Source organism: Balaenoptera borealis (assembly GCF_965194805.1).
Source record: "Balaenoptera borealis genome assembly, chromosome: 10".
Classification (NCBI taxonomy): Eukaryota; Metazoa; Chordata; class Mammalia; order Artiodactyla; family Balaenopteridae; genus Balaenoptera; species Balaenoptera borealis.
The window spans coordinates 55,057,544-55,069,544 of NC_138874.1; the positions used below are offsets into that span (position 1 = coordinate 55,057,544).

General features: G+C 48.5%; 1 protein-coding gene and 1 long non-coding RNA gene across 2 annotated transcripts in view; one reads left to right on the top strand and one right to left on the bottom strand.

The window, feature by feature from the left end:
- Positions 1 to 12,001, top strand: part of HK1 (hexokinase 1) — a 71,528-nt gene that overhangs the window by 48,127 nt on the left and 11,400 nt on the right. The window contains exons 9-14 of the mRNA XM_082407279.1: positions 2,405 to 2,638; positions 5,143 to 5,447; positions 6,829 to 6,977; positions 7,282 to 7,401; positions 8,755 to 8,850; positions 10,522 to 10,621. Coding sequence (XP_082263405.1) covers positions 2,405 to 2,638; positions 5,143 to 5,447; positions 6,829 to 6,977; positions 7,282 to 7,401; positions 8,755 to 8,850; positions 10,522 to 10,621 — 1,004 coding nt within the window. The remainder of the gene's footprint in view (positions 1 to 2,404; positions 2,639 to 5,142; positions 5,448 to 6,828; positions 6,978 to 7,281; positions 7,402 to 8,754; positions 8,851 to 10,521; positions 10,622 to 12,001) is intronic.
- LOC309635739 overlaps positions 4,650 to 12,001 on the bottom strand; it is a 191,839-nt gene continuing 184,487 nt past the window's right edge. Inside the window, exon 2 of the long non-coding RNA XR_014248986.1 lies at positions 4,650 to 4,979. This is a non-coding gene — a long non-coding RNA (uncharacterized lncRNA). The remainder of the gene's footprint in view (positions 4,980 to 12,001) is intronic.

Sequence of the window (12,001 nt, forward strand, 5' to 3'; positions counted from 1 at the left end):
CCCTTGTTACCACTTAAGTCCTGGTTTGCTGGGCTTCTCAAGAGTGTCAGGGCTTTCTGGGCCAGTCTCCCCTCTCTCTTAGCTCATCCATCCTGGGCTGCTTTCCCTGTGGGCACCTGGTGGCATTAAAGAGCCATCTAGTTAGTGGCAAATGCTTTGTGGATGGTTTAGTTATGAAAGTAGCCTCTTCTCCTTCACTCCGCACCACACACACACCCACACACACCCACACACACACACCCACACACACACACCCACACACACACACACACACACACACACACCCCTGATTAGAATCCTGGTGGTGAACAGGAGCTGACTGAGCCCGGGCCTGGTTAATTCCCCCTTGGAATATCAGGACCTTCTCCAGACAAAGTTCCAGGGAAACCCAGTGACCTCAAGATCATTAGGTGTTCCCTGAAAAAAGGGTTCTGTGACCAATAGGATTTGAAAATACTTAGAGAAGTACAGTATTCATTAGCATATTAAAGAAACCCCAGTTCACCTTGGTCAGCTGGTCATTTCCCAAAACTCCCTTGTGCCTGAAACACCCGCCGCCTCCTCCCTCCCGACTCTGGCTCAGCCCCTACATTCTCTCACTTGTTCACTGCCACAGGTGTTCCCTGGCACAAGTTTGAGAAACATTGGTTAACAGATGAGACAGGACAGATAGACATAGAAGGACAGAGTCCAGCCAGCCACCCGGCTGCTACCTTTTGGCCTCAACATAAGAAACCCAGACTTCCCTGCCTCGACTATTATTTGCAGGCCTTGGGTGAACTTGATGCCAGGCAGTTTGGTTTAGTCAGGCGGCTCCACGTCTGAAGGGCTCCTGTCCTGTGGCCAGTTCCGTGCGCCACCAGGTTCTGTTCCTGGTTCAGGAGACCCCACGTAGCCGTGCGAGGCCACCTGTTTAAGGATAGGGCTAGTTTGGTGCCAGCAATGCCCTTTCATTTCCACACGAGGCGGTCATCCCACTGCCCCTGCTGTGGTCCTAGAAATTCAGAGCCAGTGGCATCATAGCTCTGGCTCCTGGGAGAAGATGCTAATGTAAGTGGAGAGGGGTTTATCTGAACTTACTCTTATTTCCCATCCGAGTCCTGGCATTTGTCCTAGGATCTCTCCTTTAGGAGCAGTTGGTACAGAGCTACAGTCAATAGGGAGGCACAGTACTGAGTTTCCAGTCGTCTCCCTTCTCAAGTCACCCGATCAACTATTGGGAGGGGGGGGAGCAAGAGGCTCATGGTTTGTCTTCAGAATCATTGACAAAGTCAGGAAATGCCTGCCTTCCTCTGGGCCTGTTTCTGGTGTTGGCTCTTAGGTTACCAAGAAACAAAACCCACTTGAACTAGCTCAAGAAGGCATCTATATTGTAATAAAGTCTATCTCAAAAAAACCTATTAAAAACATCTTACCAGTGCAGATGTTGGAAGCATTCTCTTTAAAATCAGGAGCAAGACAGTATCACCTGTTTCTATTCAGCATTGTCCTGGAGCCTTAGCCAAATGTTTTTTAGGAACGAAAAAGAAATTAAAGGCATAAGAATCAAAAAAAGAGGGAGTAAAACTGTCATTATTTGCAGATGGTATTTGTATGGAACACCAACAATATCTAGACAGGTGATTAGAATAACAGGAGAGGTTAGGAAGATATCTGGAGATAAGATATAAAAATTAATTATATTTCTATCTATTGACAGTAATTAAAATATGTATGTATTTTAAAATCTTTTATTTTAGAATATTTTTAGACTTACAGAAAAATTGCAAAGATAGTACATATCCCTCACCCAGTTTTCCCCACTGTTAACATTTTACCTTAATATGGTACATTTAAAATATGTGTGTGTGTGTGTGTGTGTGTGTGTGTGTGTGTGTGTGTATAAAGAATATATATATCTTCTTTTTTTTTTTAAAGACCACATCTACAATAGTAATAAAACTATACCCTGGAGTGAATCCAGCAAAAGATATACAAAGCATGTATGTATGCAGCAAATTAAAATTTGACTGGAAGACATCAAGGAAGAATGTGTAAGAATGCAGGGGCAACTCACAGACCCAAAGAGCAGGAGATTTCCCCCAGGCCTCCTGGGCACTGAGCCCTGGGGTGGAAGCATCTATTTCTTCACCTGTTCAGGGCCCATGTGGTCTGGCTTGTTCACTTCTCTCCGTTTGTCTGACATGTCATAACCCAGCCTAGTACAGTTTTTCCTCTTGCTGCCTCCTGACTTCTTATGGAGGAGACCCTTTCTCAGGCTCTTCTCAGGCATTTGACTGCCTTCATCCCATGTCGTACACACATGGTGAACGGTGAGTTCACCTCTCCAGGACCTTCAAACCTCAGTGCTTTGCACTGCCTGCTGTGGTCCTTAACTCACAAGTATTGGCCTCTGACCTCACAGGAATAAGGAAGGCCTCCACAATGCCAGAGAAATCCTGACCCGCCTGGGAGTGGAGCCATCTGATGACGACTGTATTTCGGTCCAGCACGTGTGCACCATTGTCTCGTTCCGCTCTGCCAACCTAGTGGCTGCGACGCTGGGCGCCATCCTGAATCGTCTTCGAGATAACAAGGGCACGCCCAGGCTGCGGACCACGGTTGGTGTCGACGGGTCTCTTTACAAGACGCACCCACAGTGAGTCTGCCCTTTGCTATATAATTGGCACTCAATACCCGCCTGGGCTAAGGACTTTCTCCAGAGGGCAGACTTTTGCACCCAGTGAAGGTTTCTGGCAGACAAGACAATATGTAGTTCTGGGCAGAAAGGCCAGAGTTGCCCACCTGGGGAAGTTGCCCACCTGGGGAAGTTGCCCACCTGGGGAAGTTGCCCACCTGGGGAAGTTGCCCACCTGGGGAAGTTGCCCACCTGGGGAAGTATCCAGCCCTCAGCTGATTCCTGCTGGTGTTGCTTCTGCACTGCACCGTCATCTCTCCTCATTTCGTAAGTCTTGTTAGAGATTTCTGTAGCTGCCAGGAGCACTGGGTGGAATATGTCTGCATCTTGAATTCTCTTGCTTGTCTGCATTTCATCAGGGACCTTCATCCTCACTGTAGCTCGGGTCATAGGTGTAGTGCCCACATTCCTATTTTAGAAACTCCGCTGAGTTTCTGAAGCCCCTCAAACCCTCAGATAGTACTTTTTAAAAATGGGCAACTTGTTGATGCTTTGCATCTGAGAGCCAGAGAGAGATTAAGTTGTTAAGTGGTCCCCATTGATGCTGCCTTCTTGTCTATTGGACGCCTTAGCGTCAAAAGCTTTCTGTGGCCACTAAGAACATGGCCTGAATCTTTTAAAAAGGCTAAAGGTGAATTCTAAGTCTTTATGTTCCGAGTTTTAACAATAACTGCCTGTGACGTGATTTTTTTGTACAGGATCTCAGATATTTCTCCCATTGTATGTATAATGTGCCTGTGAAGTGGCCTTGCAGATACTGTGCCTTAATACCCAGTTCTAGTAACAGTTAAATAAAGATCGACTTAAACTGAAATAGTTCAGTGTTGCTGAGGGGATAGGGTTTGAGCTAGTTAGCTGCTATTATCTGCCAGGTTCATAATTTTATTTCTTTATATTCTTAGAGTTTTTGTAAAATTCTTGATAATGCAATTAGGCATCTTTTTTTTTTCTCTTTTTTGTTTTTTAAATTTCTTGGCTAATTTTTGGACAAGACAGCTTAGGGATTTACATCACATTAAAATAATTTTCTACTTGCGGTAAAATACACATAATATAAAATTTACCATCTTAGCCATTTTTTGAGTGTACAGTTCAGTAAATTTAAGTACATTCACACTGTTGTGCAGGCATCACCACCAGTCATCTCTAGAACTCTGTCATCTGCAACATCACATTTTAAAAAATAACTTTGATTCTATACTGATTATTTCAGGAATAACATATTTTTGGTGTAGAAACTTCAGATAGTTCAAAAAATTACAAAGAGAATAGAAGTCATTGTTAATCCCATCCCCTGGAGTTGACCGCTGTTAACATTTTGAGGTTCCGGTTTCCCAGTTTCGCATGGCAGGCAGCCTTCTGTACTTACAACAGACCACAGACCTGGAGAAAGTTCTGTGTCTCACTGAGTCCTGTCCTAAAGTCCTCTTCTGACCACTAAAAAATATCCGTGGTCTTGGGGGCTGGGGGAAAGGGCCAAGTGAAAATGGAAAACAAGAGCAATTCTTGCTTGATTGAGCCCTTGCTCAGCGCCAGTTATTCATCGAAGATTTGATGAACTCACTGAGTTCCCACCACATCACTGTCAGCCAGATGCTGTCATCCACAGTGACTCCAAGGCTAAGTAACGGGACAAGGTCCCCTGGTATGGAAGTGGGGGCACTCACCCTGTCTCCTGGTCTGACTTTTGAACACTGGGCTCTTTCTTGACCACTGTGCTGTATTATCTCCTTGTTACGGTGGACAACAACATTTTTTTGGACCCTGAATTTTCTGTATTTGATATTCTTTTTTGTTTGTTTGTTTTGGCCTCGTGGCATGTGGGATCTTAGTTCCCTCACCACGGATCAAACCTGTGGTCCCCTGCAGTGGAAGTGCAGAGTCCTAACCACTGGACCACCAGGGAAGTCCCTCGATATTCATGTCGTAATGAGAGCCCTCTCTTTTTATGTGTCACTGTGGGTGATTTCAGTTTTCCCTTTTTTTTTTTTTTTTTTTTTAAAGATTTATTTATTGATTGATTGATTGCTATGTTGGGTCTTCGTTTCTGTGCTAGGGCTTTCTCTAGTTGCGGCGAGCGGGGGCCACTCTTCATCGCGGTGCGCGGGCCTCTCACTGTCGTGGCCTCTTGTTGCGGAGCACAGGCTCCAGATGCACAGGCTCAGTAGCTGTGGCTCACGGGCCCAGTTGTTCCGCGGCATGTGGGATCTTCCCAAACCAGGGCTCAAACCCGTGTCCCCTGCATTAGCAGGCAGATTCTCAACCACTGCGCCACCAGGGAAGCCCAGTTTTCCCTTTTTACCTGTCTGCATTTGGTAACTTTTCTACAGTGGATGTGTTGTGTGACTGGAGTAATGCGGAAAGCAAGTGTAGAAAATGGAATTAAGGTGTGCAAGAAGAGAGAAAGGGGTCCTAGAGGTCCCTACAGTCCGGCTCAGTCGGCTCTTGTGGCCTCCCCACCCCAGGTATTCCCGGCGTTTCCACAAGACCCTGAGGCGCTTGGTGCCCGACTGCGATGTGCGTTTCCTCCTCTCGGAGAGTGGCAGCGGCAAGGGGGCTGCCATGGTGACCGCGGTGGCCTACCGCCTGGCTGAGCAGCACCGGCAGATAGAGGAGACCCTGGCCCACTTCAGTCTCACCAAGGATATGCTGCTGGAGGTGAAAAGGAGGATGCGGGCCGAGATGGAATTGGGGCTGGGCAAGCAGACGCATGACAAGGCCGTCGTCAAGATGCTGCCCTCCTTCGTCCGGAGCACTCCTGATGGGACAGGTGAGGACCTCTGTTGGGGGCTGACACGCCCCTCCTGCTTCTCATACCAGTGGCCGAGTCACGGTGGGGCTGCAGGGTGGTTGGCTTCTCCAGGGGATGCTTTACACTGGGGTGGCATGATTTTGGCAAGAGCTAGAAACTCACTCAAACCTCTCTCTTCCATTTTTACCACCGACTTGCCGCGTGTGTGACTCAAGGCAGTCGATTTCCCCTGGTCCAGCCTCCCAGGCAGGTGCTGTCTCTAAAACCACAGCCCTGTTCAGAATTAGAAAGTGTTCTTAAGAGAACAGAGCTGGGCAGATCCCAAAGCACTGAGATTGCTGTAGGGCCTCTGATAAACACAGGAAAGCAGAAGAAGGATAAACACTCACTGCCCCCTTCCTAGGTCCTGGTGGAGAGGCACACAGAGGCCTGGGGATTGTTACACCCGGGCAGATTGGAGCTCAGCGTCCAACCCCGTACTGCTGACCTTGCTGGTCCTGTTGGAGCTGAGCACTGGGGGGGGTGCTGATGACTGTTTGTGATATGAGTATGTCCTATGTGTAAGCTACTTACTCTTGCATTATAAACCACCCTGAAACTTAGTGGCTTTAAACAGCAACCACTTATTGTTGCTCAGGGGTCCCTGGGTCGGCAACTTATCGTTGCTCATCTGGGCCAGGCTTGGCTGATCTTTCATTCATGCGTCTGCAGTCCCTGGGGGACTCTCCCTTACACATCCAGCATTTGTCTGTCAGCTGGGGTGTAGGAGTGCCCGGCCACGTGTCTCATCCTCCAGCGGGCCGCCGGGCTTGTTCACATGGTAACAGCAGGGTCCATGAAGGAGAGGGAGACCTCAAAGCCTCTTGGAGGCCTAGGCTGGGGCTGGCTCAGCTCCGCTTCTGCCACACTCTGTTTGCCAAAGCAAGTTATAAGGCCAGGCCAGATCCAAGGGGAGGCGGAAATAGATTCCATCTTTTGACGGGAAGAACTGCAAAGTCACTTTGCAAAGAAGCCTGCATACAGGGAGGAGTGACTGTGGCCATTTTTGCAAACACTATACACATCGACATATATTGTTAATTTTTATATGAGGTTCCCTAAGATCAGGTCATTGTTGCCAGGCTTTTTAGTAGCCTGGTAAAATTTATTTGTTTACTGTGACAGATGGTTCATCCATGGGGCCTTTTGTCCTTCTAGTGTGGCTCAGAGGCTGCGGTGGTCATGAGTTAGTGCCCACCCTCTCTGAGCCTGGGCTGTGTGCTGAGGGAAGACTTAACAGCTTCTCCCCTATATTTAATATGCGGCTTCCTCCCTTGAAAGTCTGAAGTCTTGGGGTTACTGGCTGCCAGGAGGTAATACTAACTCTTCTTGACCTTCTTTATGTTCTTGACCACAACAGAGCACGGTGATTTCTTGGCCCTGGATCTTGGAGGAACGAATTTCCGCGTCTTGCTGGTGAAAATTCGCAGTGGGAAAAAGAGAACAGTGGAAATGCACAACAAGATCTACGCCATTCCCACGGAAATCATGCAGGGCACTGGGGAAGAGGTGAGACAGTTTTGCTTTTACACCACCATGGCATATGTGCATCACAGACCTGGCCAGTGGCATCGTTGGGCCCCAGAACCTGCATGTGATACATGCCGCTGTGCAGTTGTGTCTGTGTGGCCCGAAAGCATCAGGTACATTCAGCCATGCTGGGCTTAGGATGCTCAGGGGCTGGGAAGATACTAGGGAGGGGGGCTTGCTCTGCATGTGTCGGGGGCGGGTGTGTGTGTGTGTGTACTTGCATGTATGCACTGAAGGTATGAAACTAGAAGGTACATGAGTAAGCCCTTCTTTTCTCCTAAAGCTGTTTGACCACATCGTTTCCTGCATCTCTGACTTCCTGGACTACATGGGCATTAAGGGCCCCAGAATGCCTCTGGGCTTCACATTTTCGTTTCCCTGCAAGCAGACGAGCTTGGATGCGGTGAGTCTCCTTTTTCCAGGCATCAGACATTGGGCGGCGCTGACTGTCCCTTGGCCAGTGTGGGTCAGCTCTTGAAGCCTCCTCCAGCCTCTGTGTCATCCCTCGATTCTGGGACAGCTTAGCTGTCACAGTGGGTTGACCCAGGCCTTACGCCACACCCTCCAGTACATCTTAAGACTCTACTCTTCTTTTATCATTTAAAGCATTCACCTCTTCTGGGAAGCCTTCTGGTCCTCCAGGCAAAAAGAATCTCACCCTCGTGAGTGTTCCCTGTTTCCTCGAACGTTGCCTGGTTATAGCACTTCTTACACAGTTTTTAGTGATCTTTGGTGTCTCTCTTTTCTGCGATGTCGTATGCTCCTTGAGCCGAGGACCTGTGTTCCCCACAGGCCCTAGCACAGTGTGCTATCAGAGAAGATGCTTAATAAATGTTTATTCAATAAATGGAATGAACCAGGGCTCAAGGTCAGGGCTTGAGCACCTGCTGAGGACCAAGAGCTGGGCACACAGGTCCTGCCCTCAGGAAGCCGCCAGTCTAGTGGAGCATCCCAGCCTACTCCAGCAACACCGGCACCACGCTTAGGGGTGTTGGCAGGCCCGGGGGTATGTTCTGTGTGGAAGGGAATGGTTGTGCAGAATCATGCGGGCGAGACCCATCCTCTGTGTTTCGCAGGTAGAGGTATGGCCAGGGAGCAGACCCTGGTGTTGGCATCACATCACATAGGGCCTTAGGCCAGGGTTTGAGGCACGTGATTGGCAGCACTTGGCAAGCTGGGCAGGGCCACCTGCCTCTGGAAGCCAGTTAATCCAGACAGTGCTGACTCGGGTCTTTTTCCCTCTTAATAACTCTTTTGGATCTCAACAGGTGGATCCATGTAAACTTGGTTTTGCAGTTTTTAAAAGGTCTGGTGATTTTTAAAAGCAGTTCACTTATACCGTCATCATAGTGAGTACACACCTAGCAAGTGTATACACTACAGTCCAATCAAACCTAAAGTTTACTTTAGGTAGTAGCAGTGTTACTAAAAATTTGCATTTCTCCACTTATGTTTTTGGCAAACTGTTCTTCAGAGGAACTAGTTGGTTATACCATGGGCAGCACCATTAACTTTCTATGCCTCAGTTTTTCCATCTGTGAAGTGGGGATTACAAACCAGACCACTGTGAGGACAGTAAGAGGGGCAGGCCTGCGGAGGACTCTTTGTATTTTATTGGTTTATGCCTCAGATGTTCCAGCATCGTCTCACTGTAAATTCTTAGCAGGTGTTTACTCTGGAAGGAGGGGTTGGGATTTTGTATTCTGCCTAGAAGGATTAATGACACAGGACTCTCCCACTGCCCTTCCTATTGCAGGGAATCTTGATCACCTGGACGAAAGGTTTTAAGGCAACTGATTGCGTGGGGCAGGATGTAGCGACCTTACTGAGGGATGCGGTAAAAAGGAGAGAGGTAACTATTAAAAGGATGTTTTTAAAAATCTTTCCTGTTTCTTTCAGGTTATAAAAATTGTACTTGCTCGGGAATTCCCTGGCAGTCCAGTGGTTAGGACTCCGCACTTCCACTGCAGGGGGCATGGGTTCGATCCCTGGTTGGGGAACTAAGATCCCACATGCCACTCGGCAGCCAAAAAAAAAAGTACTTGCTTGCTGTAAAGAATTCAAACGATGCAGAACCCTGTGACAAGGGTATTAAGGTTGCCCCAACCGATGGCAATAAAAGAGAGCAGAACAGTTTTGTGTTATTAAAGGATAGTTTAAGGAATGTAAAATCATGGCTCTCCTCCAGCTCAAAAAAGGGAAAAGCAGCCCCTGACCGTGGGGCACAGCCTGGCACTGCCGCGGAGCACAGCCATCATCACAGCCCCCTTGCGACCGCGATGGAATCAAATGAGCAGGAAGCGCTGTGTCGTCGTGGCAGAACTTGGCACGTGCTCAGAGATGGCCCTGCTTCCTGACAGCATCCAGTCCTGAGCAAAAGCCCACTTCTTAGAACCCTCCCTAAAACCGCCAGCACAGGCTCAGATCCTATAACTGTGCTTTCTAGCACTTTCTGGCACGCACCATGGGATGTGTTTGCCCGTGTTGCAACCAACCAGTCAGGAAGTGCAGCTTTGTCCACTGTGGGTATGTTTCTGGTGGTCTTTGGCTGGAGGATATTGACTGACAAAATATAAAATGAAAAATTCTGAAGTTTTTATTTAACTCATTAATTAATGAGGGAATCAGTTAGAAGTTAAAAAAAAAAAAAGGTCCATTCAAGTGTCTCCAGTTCAGAAGAACAGATTAATATACACAGGCAGTCAGGAAGGCTGAAATGAATGGGTTGGAAGAGGGGTCGATTGTTCCTGGAAGAGTGTGCTAGACGACAGCTAATATTTCATTGAAAAGAAACCTGATGCCCTCTTTTTGCCCATTTCACAACTCTTAATCTCAGTGTTCTTCAAATGTACTTTCCATGCATATACCAACACACATTTAAAACATGGGAGTCATACCATGTATACTATATTACAGCTGGCTTTTTTCACTTACTATGAAACAGCAGTCTTTCGTATCGCTACATAGAGGCCAACCTCATTCACTTTCTTGGCTGTGCAGGATTCCAGAGTTTGCCCGAACCAGGCCTTACATGCCCCTTTTGATCTAGATTTGGGTTGTTTCTCCTTCTGGCTCATATAAGTTACACAATAAATACCCTTGTATGTGCCTTTGTGTACCTGTATGTTTGTCTCTGAAGAGCAGATTCTGAGACATGGATTTGGTACTTCCATTTTGCCCTCTGAAAGGCTATAATACTTTAACCTGCCAAGAGAAAGAGCTACTTCGACATTGTCCCTTGTCTCTTCTCCATTCTCCTGGGCTGCCTCTCTAGGACTCATTGCCATCTGTGAAATGGGTAGAATACTTCCTTTCTTCAGAGCTCAAGCTTCAGATACATCATTAATAGTAGATGTTTAGTGAAGAAGCATTTCATTACCTTTCACAGGCTGGTAAGGAAACTATTTCAGATGATGCACCAGCAGCTTTCTGACTGCAGTGCGGCAGAGTGACCCTGCAGAACTCAAGCCGGGCAGCGCTGTCCCTCCCCTAAAGCTAAACCTGTGTCTCTTTCTTTCCAAAGGAATTTGACCTGGACGTGGTGGCTGTGGTCAATGACACGGTGGGCACCATGATGACCTGTGCTTATGAGGAGCCCACCTGCGAGGTTGGACTCATCGTAGGTGGGTGTCCTGGAAGGTCTTTTTCTGGGGCAGGGTAGGCTGGGTTTTCCTGTTTTGTGGGGCCCTGAGCCAACAGCTCAGCCCTCGGTGTGAGACAGTATATCTGTCAGCACTGTCCCCTTAACCACCTCCAGAGTTTCATGACCGCCCGAGGCTGCAGGGCTCTCCAGGGGTTCCCCCTCCCAACACCCAGCCCACGAGGCTTCCAGCTGACTGTGAGCAGATTGTCAGGAACCGAGCTCTCCAGGAGTGCGGCCCCCAGGTGGCTCACACGCCCCGGTGGGCAGGGTGGGAGTGCTTGGAGCTGGCCTGGTCAGCAGGGCTTGTAGGGAGGGACCCGGGCAGGTGTTGCAGGGCCAGGGCCTATGGCTGGGAAGAAAGCAGAGCCTCCTCCTCTCCTGACTGTGGAGAAGGGCCAGAGGGCAGTCTGGGCGCCATTTGGCCTTCAGCACCAATGGTCCCAGCTGCTGAAGTGGGAGGCATATTACTGAACCAAAATCTGGGTCTGCTCACCTGTGCACAGTAAAGCCAATCTACTGACACTGGGTTGTGGTGAAGGAAAAGTGCAGCATTTTTTGTGTTATGTTATGTTTTTGATATTTTGTGGGGGGGAGCGGGGATAGACAAAGAGTTAGATTACCACAGGACCGAAAGGGCAGCGTTTATTGTGAGGCGCCATACAAGGAGTCCAGGACAGCCAATGCTCAGAAAGCCTGAACTCCTCGATACAGTTCAGCACAGCCTTTTTTTTTTTTTTTAAATAAATTTATTTATTTATTTATTTATTTTTGGCTGTGTTGGGTCTTCGTTTCTGTGCGAGGGCTTTCTCTAGTTGTGGCGAGCGGGGGCCACTCTTCATCGCGGTGTGCGGGCCTTTCACTGTTGGCCTTTCGCTGTCGCGGCCTCTCTTGTTGCGGAGCACAGGCTCCAGATGCGCAGGCTCAGTAGTTGTGGCTCACGGGCCTAGTTGCTCGAACCCCGTGTCCCCTGCATTGGCAGGCAGATTCTCAACCACTGCGCCACCAGGGAAGCCCCCCAGCACAGCCTTTTTAAAGGCCAGGTGAGGGAGGGGTGTCTCAGGGTATGTGATCAGCTCATGCACAATTCTCTGATTGGTTGATGGTGAGGTAACAGGATGGTGTCACAGGGGTTAACATTATCAGTCCTTAGGCTCCAGCAGGCCTGGGGCTATGTTCTCAAGGTCATCAAGTAGCTAATATCTTCCATTTGGTGGGGGTTTTAGCATCAGTAAAACAGCTTAGGAAATGTGCATCAGACACTATTATCTAGGTACTTCAGAGAGGAGCTAAAGTAGAGGATATGGGAGAGGGGTCTGTCCCGGGAAGGCCCCATAGGGTCCTGCTCGGTTACAGGCAGGGG